Here is an 18,740-nt window from a genome sequence, read left to right as displayed (position 1 = left end):
CATTTTGATGTTATATTGCTGAATAGAAAAAACAACACAGCATGATGCAAATCATAATTAATGTTTACACAAATTGATATCCCATCGGTAATTCCTGGTTAGAATAGATTCCCGGCAACCTAAGCTTGATGTACAAGGGACAACATGGACCAGGGCCCCGTTCCACAAAGTGATCTTAGCGCTAAGTCGTAACTCCCATTCAGAATGATTCTTTAACACTTCTTACGACAATCATAGCATTATGATCACTTTGTGGAATGGGTCCCAGGTGTCGTCATACTCTGTGATACTGTGTCATCGTACCCCGACTTTGTAATATCAATCACTAGTTTGTCTAGTCTAGACCATCATATAGGTGGAATGATGCAGTGTAGTTAAACAACAAACTGATAACACTCTGGTGAGGGTTAGATTTCATGGTTATCCTGCTTCTTGTGGAATCTCTTTAAAATCAGATCTTAGTTCTCGCTACCGCTAAACAAAGATCTGAGAACATCCCATTATGGGTCACGTCAGACCGACCTTACGCGAACTTTGACCGACCAATGGAATGACTAATCAGAAGGCAGCTTTCTCGTGCTTTACGGCACAAATTTCAAATTCGCGATACACTTCGAAACATATTTTGACAAATTCTCGATTACAAATTTGAAACCTGAACAAAAGAACATTCTGGAATGGCTAATAGATGGTCTAGATTGGATGGATTAAGTCGTTAAACCCGTAACTATCGTTCAGAGTTAAAGTTTTCGAGGTTGCATGATTAGAAATCACATTCTAACAGTCACTTTCATTATCTGGTAAGCGATGCTCTGATTGGTCGGATGAAAGGTCGTTCTGACGTGACCCCTCATGGGATGTCTTCAGATCTTTGTTTAGTGGTAGCAAGAACTGAGGTCTGATTTTAATGAGATTGGCTTCTTGTGTTGACCGATGTGCAGATACATTAACAGTACTTACACACCCATCTTGATTCTTTCGGCAGAAACACTTCCGTCCAGATGTCACAGCCTGAAACATCAATGCTCATCTCACAGTTGAAAGTATGAGGCACATTTAGTTTTGTAGGGGAGAATAGGTTTCGGAGCTTTAGGGTTTATGGGTTTATGGGTTTATGGGTGATCAAGGTTCATACATATATGAAACACTCAAATTAACGGCCTTTTTTCAAGGCTATTCAAGACTTTCAACTTCCATTTTGAAGGCTTCTTTAAATCTGTCAATATTTTTTAATCCAGTTTACTACATATTAGTCGTAAGATTTTAAAAGCAGTATGAACATCACAAATTTTCCAAAAAGATTTATTTTCATAACCAAGAAATAAAATTGATAAAGTCTGTCATGACTTTCATAGTAAATGTTAATCATGGCTTTCCTTGTGGACTGTCACCTCTAAAAAATACCAGTTACCCCTAATTTTTGCCAGCCCCAACTTTCAACAAATAAAAAAACATATGAAGATTATTTGGTTTTAATTCTTTCAACATCATGTTCAATGCAAGGATGTCATCTCTGAAGTAACTTAGAATTAAACGTCATTCACACAAACTTCAGTCACAATTTTCACACTTTTTTAAATTTTGAGACTAGGCGCTACAAATGGATATTTTGACCTAGAAATAGACAAGGGGAAACCCTGATGGTAGCAGACAAGCTGACTTTGTTCGAAAAATGTACTTATATGAATATCATCGATGTTTTGTTCAACAAAGATCTATAAGGTTCTTTATTTGTGAGTCAATAGAGACCCATAGTCACATGAATTACCAGACCAAGCCAAATTTTACTGGTAATTACCGGGAACGCTATTAATACTTTCATAGTATATGTCATATTCAAGCTATCTGGGTGGTTTTCAAGGCTTTGCAAGACTGACACTAAAAATCAAACCACTTTTCAAGTGGGACCTTAAAATAGAAGGCCTTTTCAAGCCTGTAGGAACCTTGGTATTTTCTTTCATGAACTGTGAATTGCAACCCCTTAGATAGCTGATCCACCATGCCCTCTAATAATGTGAAAGATTCCCAGGATTCTACATTGTCATGGAAACCAACCTTTCTTTCCAGATCTGCTGTCAGCATCCGAGTCCGAAGAGAGAATCTTCCTGTTCTTCTTCCTTCGCAACTTCTCCGAGAGGGGGCTCCGGAAAGATGTCTCTTCCTCTGTGAACTCACTCCCAGAGCTGAAGCATCAAGTGAATGTCGAACCCCACAGTCAGCGACATTCCAGTCATCACTTATGTTGCCAATCAGTACAATAAATAACAGTCAATTTGTCCACGGCTCATCACTGATACCAGAGTTCCACAAAAGTGGCCAGAAACAAGTTTCAATGAACTTTTTTAAGAAAAACTATTACAATATCACTACCCTTGCAGCTTTCATATGGAGACTTGTATTACTAATTGGCAGAGTGAGTGAGTGAGTATGGTTTTACACCGCTTTTAGCAATATTCCAGCAATATCACGGCGGGGGACACCAGAAATGGGCTTCACACATTGTACCCATGTCGGGAATGGAACCTGGGTCTTCGGCCTGATGAGCGAACGCTTTAACCACTAGGCTACCTGCCGCCCCACTAATTGGCAGAATAAATATGACCGTATACCACAGGATGGTAGGGCTGGGATGGGTAACTCTGTACTGGGTTTGGTACTAAGTTGGACCCGAGTACCCACAGGACTACCCAGACCCGTGGTTAGTCACATGATATATTGTTTAATGACAAAAAATTTGTTTTAAGTCCATGGTTACTCTACAAGGAACTAATGTCTGCATTTCTCTCAAACTATGCACATATTTCTTCTGACTTTTATATGTTTGAATAAAGACAAAGCTTCAGCGAACTTTAGTGTATGAATGATCAGATCATCTACATACATTTGAAAGGTTTTGATAGGCTTCGGTAAAACAATCCCTAATCAGACATTTTGTACCTAACTTTTGAGACCTATAGCGAGTACCTGGGTAGGGTCGGGTGATAGGGCACTGGTACCTGAGAAGTAAATTGGACTCATCCTGGCAAGCCTAATGCGTGTCAACAAACCCTATCATACCTCAGTTGAATGACCTCTTCCTCCATCTCCTCCTTCTTTACAGCTTTCTGCTTCCCTTTGCTTCCTCGCTTTCCTTTCCTCTTCTTCATATTACATTCCTCCTCTGAGAAGCTACTGTCGCGGTCACTGGGAACACTTTCTTCAAACCCGGACTCACTCCCATCCTTTTCTTCAATCATCGTTTTCTTCTCATCTCTTTTCCGTAATGTCCTCTTGGGCTTCTCTTCCGCATCAGAATCAGAATCAGAATCTTCTGAAGAACGCTTTTTCTTTGAGAGTTGTTTCCCCTTGGCAGCCTTGCCCTTCTTAGGCTTGTTTTCACCTTTTTGTTTCCTGGCTTTGGTTTTAGTGTCTTTGTCCACCGCTTCTGTTTTACATTGATCTTTGAACTTAGAGTTTACTTTTAGTCCAGCAGAACTACTTTTAGAGTATTTGGGGTTGTCAGATCTTTTATTTTTTCCAGCACGCTTTTTGCCTTTTTCTGCAGTTTCTTCTTTAACCTGAGTTGTTACTGAACTGGAAGGGCTATCTCCAGTTTTGGATTCTTTCTTCACTTTAAACTGAAGATAAATATTGTCGTATGAACACCAAACACAGCAGATTTTATACTGGTTACACATCAACAACATCAAACTATGACATGCTGACAAAGGTGTTTATCGGGGTTTCTGTTCTTGACAATCATCATCCTTGATGTTCTAGTGTACTACAGTCAAGTCTCATTAATCCGACATCGTTGGTTGCACATGATTGTGTCGGATTAACGAGTATGTCGGATTAACGAAATTAAGGAAATTAAAATCGGACATCTTCACGATAGGTAATAACCTTGTGTACCTTGTAATAAAATCATTAAAAACGAAATATTTACATTGTTATGTTGTTTATTCATTCATTCCTTAATTTATAATTAATGACATTGCAATAATAATAATAATTTTCCCATTTATACGTAACAATAGAGACATTACTCACTGAATATATCACATCAACCACACACGTTTCCTCGTGTAAATGCAAGTGCTACTGTCTTAACAACTTGCTTCATCTACTTAAAATAGTCTGTCAGTGTTTTCTGTTTCTCACATTTTGAAGGCACATTTCTCAAAGTCCCCTGTTCACTTGACGTCTAGGGCTTGTGGTTCTTCAGCATCAACATTGTCGAGGTGTAATTTCATTTGCTGTTTCTTATAATAAAGCTTGAAATTCTTTATGATCCCGGGATTTAGTGGCTGAATGTGCGATGTGGTGTTTGGTGGCAAAAAGTGACATTTCACAATAGTTGTGTCGACAGTAGCATGTGATGGGGTGTTGTCCAACAGCAATACCACATGGCGTCGCTCCAATCGCATTTGCCGATCCAAGATCAGTAGCCAGGCTTTGAATATTAATGAAGTCATCCATGCTTTCTTGTTTACATACCAGTCCGCCATGTTTTATATACCTGTTCGTATTTTAAACTGGCTTCATGCACATTTATCTGGCTTCAATCTGTAAACTACATTTGTATAGCTTTGTACATACAGGTTTGAATAGCTTTTCCTGTTAATTGCTAAAGTTAATCTCTGCAGCCAGTGCGTGTCAAAACACAGGGTTGTGTACTCACGGGCAGATGACCACGGAGTACGCTGACCACTGTGTCGGATTAACGAGACTGATTAATGAGTGATTTCGGTAATTCGTTGCAAATTAGGTGTGTCGGAGTCGGAGTGCGAGAATGTCGGATTAACGGGACTAAATAGCGCGGAATCAATCGGTTCCCATCATTTGTGTCGGATAAAGCCGAGTGTCGGATTAACGAGTGTCGGATTAACGAGACTTGACTGTATCTCCATTTCATTAAGATCAATACCTTATCTATGTTTGAGTCCAGGGGACTCTTTGTAATTTGGGGGTTCATGGCGTGAGTATGGGGGTCATTCCCAGGTTGGATCCCTGTGACACGCTTCCCTGACTGCTTAGAACTCATTGCTTTGTTTGTTTGTTTGTTGTTTAACGCCACATTCAGCATTAATTCAGCTATATGACGGTGGTCTGTCAATAATCGGGTCTGGACCAGACAATCCAGTGATTGACATCATGAGCATGCATCAAACAAGCCAGGATCTTCACGCTAACACTGCACACGCTCATCTCAAATTAATTGCATCCATTCTCAACGTGTATGCGAAAAGAACGCAATAATTTGTGTGTGGTTAAACCCTGCTTGTATATCCCACATGGTCAAACAAACATGACTTATGATTCTACCTTATCTTCTTCCGCAAGCTTGATTCCCATTGGCTGGAGTGACATCATCAGTCGTACATCAAATCCTAGTGTCCGCAAGATAATGATGAAAATCTGGGGAGAAGTTGAATTTTGCACATTGTGACTGATTAATGATTGCATGGAGCGACTGACTGCATCTTGCCTAGCAAGGGAGTTAACTGACCATGAAAGTCCAGTTTCCACCCTTGTTGAACTAGGCTGGAATTTTGTTCTATTTTGGCTGGACTAACGAGACTATGCATAGTCCGATCATGATCGCAAAACGAAATCAATATCTGGTTCCAAAACAGCATGGTGACCCCCATGCAAACTTTCGCAGGATTTGCAGAACATACGTAAAGCCGACTGGGCATCAACATATTTTCCCTATCTTTTCATGTTTTTAATGAAAGCGCACAAGTGATGTACACACATGTACCCACAGTTCTATAGTTGTGGGCAGACGGGTTGCAATGTCCATGGTTGTGTTCGTCCCAAAGTCAGTAGTAAATATCATTACTAAATTCCTTAATTTTAATTACAAATTTATGGTTACATACATAACTAATAACTAATTTATTACTACATAGAACAAATTTTTTTCATTAACACCACGACTAATAAACAGGAAGAGACTTAAACACTTAGTTTCATATCACTGCATTGAATGCAATATCAAAATACAATAATAATGTACCTCATATTTAAGAAAAAAGACACTAAAGAAAAAATCAAATGTTGAACAAAAGGACAACGTTTTCTGAGTTTGCCTAAATCGCTAGTTAGAGATGTTTTTTTGTTTGTTTTTGTTTTGGTGTTTAACATCACACTCAGCAACATTCCAGCTATACGACGGCAATCTGTAAATAATCGAGTCTGGACCAGACAATCCAAAGATTGACATCACGAGCATCGATCCACACAATTGGGATATGATAACATGCATCAACCAAGTCAGCGAGTCTGACCAACCAATTCCGTTAGTCACCATTTTTACGTCAAGCATGGGTTGCTAAAGACCTATTCTCTACCCGGATCTTTACGGGTCTCCCACAATACAGAATATGGACTATGGGCTATTGCAGGTGTGGAACTACATGGAACACACCACAACCGACATTACAGGGCAAAAAGTACATACAGATGGAATAATACTTACAACTGCAAGAATTCTGCCGTCACAAATCTGGCGTGTTGAAATGGCTGCTTCTAACTGGGCTTGGTTAATCTGCATGATACAAATGACAAATAAAACAACATTCAGGAGTGAGTGAGTGAGTGAGGGAGAGAATGTTGTTTAGCAGCAATATTCCCGTTGTGTCACAGCAGCCTGTACACAATCGCGTCAGAACCAAGTAAACCAGTGACTGAAAGCATGAGCAACGATCCACACATCTTCCTGAGGGAAAGGAGTTAACTGACTATAAAAACCTTGCCGAACTATGGATGAAATTATGGGATTTCTGGACCTTTACAGCCAGTTACCTCCCTTGCCTCGGGAACATGCAATCTGCATCACCAGAACAGTAACTTGCTATCAGCCAAGTGACAGACCCCAACCAACTGATCTTGATCCTGCTTGATGACCAGTATGAGGTACAGTGGACCATCACATGGGTGACAAAACAATGATGATTATGACATTTTTCAATCTCATAACCTTCCCCTACTGTATCTTTCTGTGTGAGTGAGTGAGTGAGTTGGGTCTAATGCCGCTTTGAACAGTATTCCAGTCGGTGGTCAGACTCGGCCACTTTGGTGAAAAACACAAAAAATGTAATCAGGGGGAATCTGACATTTGAACTCACATTATAGGATCCTGGTATACCTAAGGGGCTAAACTCTGCATGGTAAATTCCACCACCTCTTGTCATGAGAATATGGTAACTTCCCTTCACAAAAAGCTGCTGACATTTGTGCCTATCAAGTCAAACAAATTAAATATAGTTTTAAAATGAGCATTTCTGATTAAATGCAATGTTTTTATACTTACCTGACGCTACACAGTGCTATAGGTGTAGCGCCAGGTAAGGTAAAACTCTATATTTGGACAATCCTAGAAATTCTGCTGATAATACAGGAACAATAAAATTGTCATCTCATAAGAATCCATTATTTTCTGGTGATGTCATGTATTACAAATTCTGTGAGAATTGCCAACACCAGGCTACGTACCAATCCAGCATTGTTTTCATCACCATCGAAGTACTGAGACTTGGCCTGGAGGGGGAATTCCTCGCGGAACCACTTGACAATCTGCCTCAACCCCTCGAAGCTGCAGGACGCGGCGCCATGAGTAAACCTGGCCGGGATGACCGAGATGGCCTGCGCCTCCAGCGTGTCGGCGTTGCAGATGTTGCTCTGACGGAAGCCGTGGGCCAGTAGACACAGAAGATGCACCTGTGAAGATCAAGCACTGCAACTGTCACACACTGGTCAGTGGTCAAGGAGTGCTAATGAGTGAGTGGGGGAGTTTGGTGGCCTGAAAGGATTCAAAACTTTTTACAACTATGATGAAGTCCATGAGCATGGAATGGTGCTGACAAACCTAGGAACAATCGGGGGGAATCTGGTTGGTGGGTTGGTTGTTTTAAGCCGCACTCAACAATATTCCAGATACATATGATGGCGGTCTGTAAATAGTCGAGTCTGGACCAGACAATTCAATGATTCATACATGAGCATCGATCCATGCAATTGGGATAGATGACATGCATCAACAATGTCAGCGAGCCTGACCGCCCGATCCCGTTAGTCGCCTCTACCGACAAGCATAGTCGCCTTTAACGGCAAGCATGGGTAGCTGAAGACCTATTCTAACCCGGATCTTCACGGGTCAGGGGGAATCAGGAACTAAAACCCACAGAGGTAGGGTTCAGGAACACATAAACCTTACCCCAAACTTTGTGAACAAAAAAATATCAAATAAGCTAAGTAATGTTTGTTTGTTGTTTAACATTGCACTCTGCAATATTCCAGCTACACGGACCGCCTCCGTAATCTAGTGGTAGAGCGTCCGCCCGGAGAGCGGAAGGTCCAGGGTTCAATCCCCGGTCGCGTCATACCAAAAGACGTTAAAAGATGGTACTTGTTGTTACCCTGTCTGGCGCTCGGCATTAAGAGGCTAAAACAAGGACTGGTCGGCTCGGAGTCAGTATACTGTGTCTGAGTGGGGTATCCATGTTAAACTGCGGCATGGTATCTCAGTGAGCTAGCACTATAAATCGCCATCAGTCGGGACTAGTACAAGCGGCTACACACACACATACATGTGCATGCACGTCGCTATATAAGTGCAATAATCTTGGACGCGGCGTTAAACCCAATTTCACATCACCTCACCTTCAGCTACACGACAGAGGCCTGTAAAAATTAAGGATGGACCAGACGATCCAGTGATTGACATCATGAGCATCTAACCACACAATTGGGTCAGCAAGCCTGACCACCCGATCCCATTAGTCAGCTCTTACGACAAGCTTTGGTTGCTGTTCTACCCCGGATCTTCACGGGTCCCTGATTAGTAAGGCCAGAGTATCAGCAACCATTCACAAAAACTATTTAACTACAACACATACAAGTTTACCTTATGCATGTTAATTCGAACATCTTTCTGAAACCTTCTCATTGTTCGCTGAATGTAACCAAGCCAGTCAAACTTCTTCTTTTTCCTTAAAAAAAACAACACATACACATTAGAGGTTTGGTTTCTTTTCATAAGAAATACAACATCTTAAAACAAAAACAAAAACTGAAGTGGAATAATCTCAGGGAATTTAAAACATCACCAATTGATCTGGGTAATTCGGATTCAGTGGCGCAATGCAACTTTTAGCATGTACAACTGTATAGCCAAATAACAAAAATGGAACAGCAATCAGGTTCAAATCATATTGGGGGGCACGAGTGGCCCAGTCGTCTAAGGCGCAGGGATTCGCTGTGCAGAGTTGCGTCCCTTGGGCACACCAGAAACCTATGATTGTGGGTTCGAATCCCAGTTCGCCCCGATTATGTTTCTAGGTTTGTCAGCACTTGTGGGTTTCACCGGTGGTAAACATTTAAGACCTGCATCACTTCGGGCTTTCCTCCCATATTAAGCTGACACGCCGTGATATAACTAGAATACTGTTAAAAGCGACGTTAAACCCAACTCACTCACTCACTCAAATCATATTGGCCAAACTTACTTGCCCTGTATTTTCTTGTGTGGGGACAGGATGAGTGAGTGAGTGAGTGAGGTTTTACGCCCCTTTTAGCAATATTCAAGCCAATCACAGCGGGGGACACCAGAAAATGGGCTTCACACATTGTACCCATGTCGGGTATCAAACCCAGGTCTTCGGTGTGATGAGCGAACGCTTTAACCACTAGGCTACCCGGAGCCCCCTATAATAGGTAGAGGACACATTACTGAAGTAACCTCATCAAGACTATCCTTCTACAAACATACAGTGTACTTAGAGAATTCCCACCAATAGTGTCTTGTCAATGAATATATGAGTCTCCTTGAAGACTACACTACCTCTTCTTCCTCATGACATCAGGTGCTTCTAGTGTGATTTCCACCGGCTCTGTTGGAATCCGAGATATTAACTGGCTTCCTTTGTGATCTGAACAAAAGGAGAATTGGACATTAAGCACTGAGCATACATAAGACATGCCTAGAAATACCTGGGACCTGATTAACAGTGATAAATAACATGTAGTATACTTAAGACAATAACTTGTTCAAAAACTTACAGCACTGTCATCTCAATCAAGTTCAAACACAAACTATGTTATTTGGGGTTTACACCACTTTCAGCAAACTTCCAGCAATATCACAGCATGTAACACCAGAGTGAGTGAGTGAGTATGGTTTTACGCCGCTTTTAGCAATATTCCAGCAATATAACGGCGGGGGACACCAGAAATGGGCTTCATACATTGTACCCATGTCGGGAATCAAACCCGGGTCTTCGGCGTGATGAGCGAACACTTTAACCACTAGGCTACCCAACCGCTCCATGTGACACCAGAAATAGGCTTCATACATTGTACATGTGTCGGGAATCAAACCCGGGCCTTCGACTTGACGAGCAATAGCCTCAATCAAAAGGCTACCAAACTACCCCAGTATGTTAGGGAAAAGATTTACCTTCCACTTCCTCCCAGTCTTCACTATCTTCTTCCTCATCATCATCATCATCTTCGTCTTCAGTTGATGACCTTAACCCTTTGACCTTCCTCTCACCTTGACCTTCACCTGAAGCTACTGATTGAGAGCAGCTTGCACCTTCCATTCTCAACAAGATGGCCGTCACATCCCCTTCATCAATATCGTCTAGTTTGGTGGCTGAAGGGACGTCTGCTTCAGCTTTAACTTCATCCATCTTGGAATACTTAGATTTTGCTTCTGCTGCACCTTTTCTACTCTGCCGTTTTCGGGTTCCAGGCTTGCTTTTAACATCGGAACTCGATTTACTTCTTCTCTTTGCCGATGGCGTAGTTTTGAGAGTTTTCCTAGTAATTGTAGGCTTCTTTTTACTTGTTTTAGCCTCATCCTTTTTGGATGCCAAATCTTCGACATTTTCAAAGTCTGAGTCATCTGAATCACTCATCACACCAACAGGATGCAATATATCAGGTTTTGTCTCCAAGGCAACCATTTCCACTTTTATTTCCTTAATGGATTTGTCTTTTACTTCCTCAAAATCATCCTCTTCTGTATCACTTTCATTCAACGATTCATTGATAATTTCTTCTTTATTTGTTATATCTTCCTGTTTTGACTTATTTTTGCCATCTAGTTTTAAGTCTTCTTTCCCCTTTAATATTTTCTTTCGTTTCTTCAAACCATCCTTGGAATCAGCATGTTTTTTAAGAATTTTCTTTGTATTTGTCACAGGTTTTTTCCCCTGCGAACCTTCCAGAGTCAAATCACCACATTTAGATTTTTTTCCTTTCGAACTTTTCTGTTCACTCACAGCATTTTCTATTTCTTCTTTTCGCTTCTGTTTAGCTGATGGCACATTTTGGTTTATATTTTCCTCACTTCTCCTTTTCCTAACAGGCTGTGTCTTCTTTTCATTTTGTTCTATATTTTTTTTTTTATTCCCTTTTATAGATTTTTTCTGGGTACTATCTTTTTCTTCAAAATCATGATTAACTAACTTCGTTTCTTTATCAGTTAGCTTTTTCACAGGTGCTCTCGTTTTTCTCTTTGGAGGCATCGTAAGGCTGAAATTGTCAGAATACACAACATTACATACTATTCAACACTTGCCAAGAGCCACACCTTTCACTAAAGGTGACTACATGTATTTTGGTCCTTAGCAAATGTTGAGTTGTATATTTTGACTCCATTATTAATTTTAAACAAGAGCAAAAGTGAGCGTGGCTCACTAATATCCCCGACCCGCTTAGTGTGTCAGTAGTTTTAAATTAAATAGCTAGGATAGGGTTAGGGTTTCAAATATTCATAAAAAAAATGGAAAATTAATAAAAACAATTTTTTCTTTTGACTGCACCCCTCCATATGACACAGATTATATGTACTAAGTTTGACATGAATCCACTGAATAGTTTAAGAGATATTGCTCGGACAAAGCTTTCGGACGTACGTTAGGGTTTGAAATATTCATAAGAAAATGGAAAATTAATCAAAAGAATTTTTTTTCTTTTGACTGCACCCCACCATATGACACAGATTATATGCACTAAGTTTGAGATCAATCCACTGAATAGTTTAAGAGAAACCGCGAGGACAAAGTTTTCGGACGGACAGACAGAGGGATGGAACCTTGGTATAACTATATACCCCCGACCTTTTAGGTCGTGGGGTATAAAAATCAGACCAACTTCCAGAAACCTTCAAGGGCATGGCGATGTAGCTTTGCAGTGGTTGAAAGTAACTCAGCAACATGCAAACATATACTAGTACCAGCCGTAGTCATGGTAATAGTGACAACATACAAGGACTTCCCATTAAAAATCTGAAATTGTACTCTAACCTCTTAACACTGGATAAACTGTCTATGGTTTATGGGCGAGTGCCATTCTGCAAAGCTGTCACAATACACTTACATGATACATCACGTATCGATACACATAGTGAATCTTGAGTCAAGATATGATACATATCAGGATAAGTGATCCACTCTGTTTTTGCAGGAAATTCTTTGTTGAGGCTGCTGCTCTCATGCAGTTGGTGCTTTGTTTGCATGGCTGGTTAATGTAGGCTGGTTCTAGTGGCATCTTACAACCAGATTAAGCACTTTTGTGCTATTAATGGTTATTAGGCATTGAAACATGACACAGAAATTAAACATGGATCGATACATCGGTAGTTATATTATGTATCATATCCTCGGGTGTAAATTTGTCAAAGAAGGTTTTAATTTTGGTGAGACTTATCTAGGATGCTAAACTAAGTTCCCTTGGCAACCAAATTGGGAAAAAGACATAATATTATACAAAATTTGAATTTACTCAAAAGTTATTAATTTTTTTAATTTCAGGGTATATTTAACATGTTTAATGTTAAAGCCGCATTTTGTTTATTGGCCCTGTCTGGGATAGAAATTTGCACTAGCCTGATCATGCTGATAGCCCAGACCAGCTTCATTAATGTTAAAGGTACTCTAAGGGCCAGTAGATCTTTAAACATTTTTTGGAATATGGCTATGTTTTCATTATTTTGGGTTGTTGATTTTTGGGTTAATTTCTATCCCTGCCTATTATCACCAAAACCCTCAAATTATCACCACAATAAAATGACATAGCAAATTATTAAATCCCAATTTTGAAATTTTTACTGACATTTGGACCAAATTTCCGGCTCACAGCAGGTCTAATTAAATTCCTGTTATGTGTCATTTTGATGTGTTGTTGACTGGAACTGTGAAGTGATTGTGTTCTACTATCGTATGTCAAGGGGAAACCCTCTCACCTATTTTGTTTGAGACCCCAGTCATATCTTAACCTATTGGTTGGTTGTTTAACGCCACACTCAGCAATATTCCAGCTATAGGATGGCAGTCTGTATGTATACCAGACAATCCGGTGATTGACATCATGGGCATCGATCCACGAAGTTGGGATACGATGACATGCATCAATCAAGTCAGCGAGGCTGACCGCCTGACCACCTGATCCAATTAGTCCTCTCTTACGACAAGCATAGTCCCCTTTTACAGCAAGCATGAAAACCTATTCTACCCCGGATCTTCACCTATACACAAGTCATGGAGGAATTATTTCATGCACTGCTTAGCCCAAATATAGAGACTAACATCATCATATTTCAAATCCTTCGTTTTCCTATGTATCATATCTCAAACAGTAATTATCAGCACACTTACTTGGAGCAAACCTGTCACTAGTCTGTCTCACAGTCCCTGAACCATACTATTTGCCCTTCCGCTCAGCCCTAAATGAAGCAAGTCTAGATTGTCGCCAGGAATCTCCAATCTCTCTAGTGCTCCTTTTCAATTTATATGTAGCTGCTTGTTTCTATAAATATAAGTTATTTTCAGAGACTAAGCAGGGCACAATTTACTATATAAAACAGGCACCAGTGCAGCCTGTTATTGAAAACTGCATCCTAATATACAAGTTTTTATGCACCATGTGCATGTCAACATGGTCAAAAAGAATTCAAATTTGTGGCCGACTAACACTTATTTTTCCAAACAAAAATGATCTTTGAACACACTCAATACCTCTAACATGTCTAAGCTGATATATCATACAGCATCACTAATCCCTGTGTTATGTGTAATTTGTCATGCTTTCTTGGGCTTGAAGTTATCAAACTGAGGTACTTCAAGATTATGTGCTTTCACAGCAATATATGACTTTTTTATGCAAAATCAATACACATATTTTAATTATTTCGACTAGTTTTATGCATCGGTCATGTCTATGTTTCAACTTTGATAAACTCGTACCCGGGTGCAACCTGGTTATGTCTGGTGCAAAATGTATATCTATATATACGTCCTTATGTGGTGCAAGTAGATTTTCATGTCAACATGCACTTGGTGCAAGTTAAATCAAGTTCTTCATATCGAGCCCTGCTAAGTATATTACTCTAACTATCACATGAGAAAGTTGTTACACTGTTAATGTATGTAGGCTGTACTCTACTTAAAAATGTGCTGTGTCAGCAGCTAGTTTGCATTTTTGAAAATGAAAAAATACTTTGTTATGACCAGAGACAGTGGTGGAATATGTCAGGGTTAGAAATTGGCACTAATCCTATAGTCCTTGCCAAACTGCCCAATAGTTAGGTATCACAAGGACTAGAAGAAATTTGCTATTTTATAAGGTTTTGCTCTCTGTTATCATTATAAGGACTAGTGGACTAAAAATGTAATTTTCTACCCCTGAATATGTGATGGGAATATGATATCGCTATGTTCAGTACTTTTGACATGTTTCATTTCGCACCACTTTTAATTGATTTACAGTTACAGAAGATGGATGAAAACCCATGTCAAGGTAATCCAAATGTCAGATATTGATATTTGATTCATTGAAAGATTTAAACAAATATTCTTGAGTTGTGCACATTATTGGGGGCACCAGTGTTTTTCAGATTCCAATTGGCTTCATTCAGATATAGGAGGATTGAACTTATGTTGCCAGCTTCAATATAGGCTCAATTAAAGAGCTAATAAGCCCAAACTTTAACATGAGATAAACACCTGATTCATGCATAAATGTAAACGATCATCTGGATATTCAGTGTAAATGCACTTTTTTCTAGCAAAACATGATGAATAAGCATGATAAGCACACTATATTTATCTTTACAATAGCCATTTTCTTTCTGATAATGGAAACTTGATAAATTTTTTTTACATATTTGCATCAATTTACACTGGAAAAAAATGTTAATAAAAAGATTGCTAACACATTCATAACCTACCTCACAACTAACCCTAATGATGCTAAAGGGAGTGCCTAAATCTTAAGCATTGCATAGGGGTATAGGGCAAGTGGTGCTCAACCCTTAGGATCGTGAACGGCTGTTTGATGGGAAAGGTGTACATGCATAACCCTAATGGGTTCCATGATCGGAAAGGGTATACATGGGCTAAGGAAAGAGTTGGGGTACCTACCCAAACCCCAACACAAACTAACTGATGAGGCACTCGAGATCTGTGAAAACCACAGCCGGCAGCTGTTAGCAAAAGCCGACCCGGTCAACTTCAATGATGCCTTACATTGAATTCATGTTGGAAACATTCATAAAAAGAATTGAGAAATATAATCCGAACCTAAAGATCGAACTTAACTGTTAAAGAGTGTGTTCAGAGAGGGGATCCAAGGGCTAAGGGTAGTGTTTGGAGTAACCTACACTAACCATTGCCCCAAGTCAAAACTGGGTCACATTAAATTATGTCCCAAACTTTCACTACAGAACAGCTGATAAAGATTCCAATCTTTCGTGTCTCTCATTTGTAATCAGTAGCCTAGACAGGGGGAACTATATATTTTAATACTTATATAAATTATTGGTTGAAAACCATATGACAATATCTGTGATTACCTGGAAACGAGGAATACGTTTTTAAAGCCTATTGACAGAACTACCCGCCAAACACATGGCAATGTTTATGCAACAGTTAGCCTCAAACCATATCACCTAAAAAAAAATGTTCCGTCTGTTCATTCCTACGCGGTATTGAAGGAAGGACAAGCGTTTCATTTTATCGGCCCTATACTAAATCTAATGATAAGTTATAAACTACTTAGATATGTTTAAATTTCAAAAAGAGAGTTTCTTATTCCTTTAGCATTAGAGATTATTTTATTATCGGACCTTCTCGGCTGAAGATTTTCCGCTTTAATTCATAAGAGTGACTTCCCTTTGTTGTCCTTTCCAAGCTCCTCACAGGGGTAGGCCGTTCGCGGAGCTATATCGCTGCCACCGGTCAAAGCTCCTCACTGTTATAGGTGGCTACCATGCTTGGAGTTGAACTCGCAGCCGATTGACCGTTATGTTTACAAACAAGTGCTGACTGCCGTCTTTGTTTGTCAATTTGAATTTCTGCTTCATTACAACTATCATGTAATTAGCATAGTAAGAATGTAAGGGGGAAGTTGGTTGATTTTCTGTTCGTCTCCAATCTCGAACCAATCTGATTAAACAAACAAAAAGGTAATTCATGAGGGAAATATGGTCAGTCGTAAACCTTTTCAAAATTCAAGATGATGGCATGCCCAAAGACAGAAACAAAAGTATAAACGTTTCTACATATATGGTTAGAGGGCATATTTCAAAAATTCTTGTAACGGCCACGCCCACACTGGTAACAGCGATGTTACCGAGAGTGCAACGAAGGTGTCACGCGTATTGAAGGAGCTTGTATTTGTCCGAAGCTTGGCAGCGATAGCATAGAGAGCTCCTCCAACGGGATACCTACATAAGTGTGTGTCTCGGTGTGGGTGTGACATCAAGCTAGGGCGCCGATTGTTCACATTCCCGATAGATTCGTTGGAGAAGATAACTTTGTACTATGGGGCTTGTGTGAGATAAAATTGGATATACACACAATGTAAAATTGTTCGAAGTGTATTTTTAACTTTTCGGTTAACGTGAAATGTCTGGTGTACACCGAGTCAATTTGTGAAAAATAAGTGAATTATTAAAGACGCCCTGAATTCCAGCATTTCTGTGAGACAGTTTGCCACACATCAAGCTTTTCCTGTTCGATTTTGTCTGCATTGCTGTTGTTGTTGTTGTTGTTGTTGTTGTTGTTGTTTCAGGTGTTTAAGAGGTCGCCATCTGCCATAGTAATTTCGTCTGACCTGTCCCTTTTTGGGACTCGTCTACGTGTGAGTAGTGTACACATATCTAGATCTTGATATAGTGTCACTTTGGGTGTTCATTAAGGTTCTGTTTTGTATTGATTCTTTTTCCGTATATTGATATGACTTCATTTTTTTTATCTTTGGCTACTCTGTTTACATACGTTCGAGTAGCTGTCCATCTCTCAGAAATGAGTTAGTTTGGGCCTTCGCTCTTGCATCTTGGCTTTATCTTTTGGTGATTAAAAGAAGGGCAGGTTGTGTTTCTTTTGACGCCGAGTATTAACTGGCTAACTTATGCACGTATTTAATTGCTGGCAAAGACAATTGATCCGACCTGGGAACGGTCTTCTCGTGTGTAGTTCGTAATGTTCGTAATGTGCGTTGCCGGTAGCTGCGGAAAGACAAGCTGTGCAATACATCTAAGAAGCTCTTCGCTAATTACAATGTAACTCGCTCTAATAATCCGAGTGGTCTCCCTTTGTTCACTGCCCTAGAAGAAGCTGGAGGTCCATTCATTCCCTACAAATACAGGAGAGATGGAAGTTAATTAACATGTTTACAGGAACCAGTTTGTTCATTGTGCTCACGATTCGATTAAGAATTTCACGCCGGCGCTACATAATATTTCTAGCTATGCTCCCGCTCATTTCAAATACCAAGGCAGGGCCCCGGGTGTTTAATTGTAAGGCAAAGTACGTGTTAACCTGCTGGTAATGATCGACCGGTATTGACATTCAGTATTGGTTGGGCGTGCATGTATTTGGTCAGTGAACCTGATGTATCATCTGGCTGAGGCGTGCTAAACTGACAAAGGCCAGGGTTAAGCAACAGAGAAGATTAAACGCCTCATTTTGGATTGAAGCTTCCTTACTTTTTAAATAAACATGGTTATATATGGGCCGTATATTTATAATACTAATGCATGTTCACATTACGAGGTTGTCACGTCCAATATACAGCTACACGATGTTTATCTCCCAGCTTATGTAACATGCTTCTTGTGTACCCACTGGACGTAGAAGTAACGTGCTCCTAGTGTACCCACTGGACATAGAAGTAACATGCTTCTTGTGTACCCACTGGACGTAGAAGTAACATGCTCCTTGTGTACACACTGGACGTAGAAGTAACGTGCTCCTTGTGTACCCACTGGACGTAGAAGTAACGTGCTCCTTGTGTACCCACTGGACGTAGAAGTAACATGCTTCTTGTGTACCCACTGGACGTAGAAGTAACATGCTCCTTGTGTACCCACTGGACGTAGAAGTAACATGCTCCTTGTGCACCCACTGGACGTAGAAGTAACGTGCTCCTTGTGTACCCACTGGACGTAGAAGTAACATCCTCATTGTGTACCCACTGGACGTAGAAGTAACATGCTCCTTGTGTACCCACTGGACGTAGAAGTAACGTGCTCCTAGTGTACCCACTGGACATAGAAGTAACATGCTTCTTGTGTACCCACTGGACGTAGAAGTAACATGCTCCTTGTGTACCCACTGGACGTAGAAGTAACATGCTTCTTGTGTACCCACTGGACGTAGAAGTAACATACTCCTTGTGTACCCACTGGACATAGAGGTAACGTGCTCCTTGTGTACCCACTGGACGTAGAAGTAACGTGCTTCTTG

At 40.2% G+C, this 18,740-nt stretch overlaps 1 protein-coding gene across 1 annotated transcript in view; it reads right to left on the bottom strand.

The window, feature by feature from the left end:
* The window catches only part of LOC139445042 (DNA repair protein complementing XP-C cells-like), a 30,911-nt gene extending 14,993 nt beyond the window's left edge, over window positions 1-15,918 (bottom strand). The window contains exons 1-10 of the mRNA XM_071226104.1: window positions 15,845-15,918; window positions 10,445-11,526; window positions 9,830-9,917; window positions 8,894-8,978; window positions 7,483-7,707; window positions 6,467-6,535; window positions 5,308-5,400; window positions 3,058-3,617; window positions 2,056-2,183; window positions 961-1,011 (exon numbers count right to left, since the gene is read on the bottom strand). Of these exons, the coding sequence (XP_071082205.1) occupies window positions 961-1,011; window positions 2,056-2,183; window positions 3,058-3,617; window positions 5,308-5,400; window positions 6,467-6,535; window positions 7,483-7,707; window positions 8,894-8,978; window positions 9,830-9,917; window positions 10,445-11,519 (2,374 nt within the window). The 5' untranslated portion in view covers window positions 11,520-11,526; window positions 15,845-15,918. The remainder of the gene's footprint in view (window positions 1-960; window positions 1,012-2,055; window positions 2,184-3,057; window positions 3,618-5,307; window positions 5,401-6,466; window positions 6,536-7,482; window positions 7,708-8,893; window positions 8,979-9,829; window positions 9,918-10,444; window positions 11,527-15,844) is intronic.
* Between the last annotated feature and the right edge of the window lie 2,822 nt (window positions 15,919-18,740).

The sequence above is a fragment of the Haliotis cracherodii genome, unplaced genomic scaffold (assembly GCF_022045235.1).
Source record: "Haliotis cracherodii isolate W230 unplaced genomic scaffold, xgHalCrac1.p SCAF_6, whole genome shotgun sequence".
Taxonomy (NCBI): Eukaryota; Metazoa; Mollusca; class Gastropoda; order Lepetellida; family Haliotidae; genus Haliotis; species Haliotis cracherodii.
This window is presented reverse-complemented; position numbering and strand designations above follow the sequence as displayed.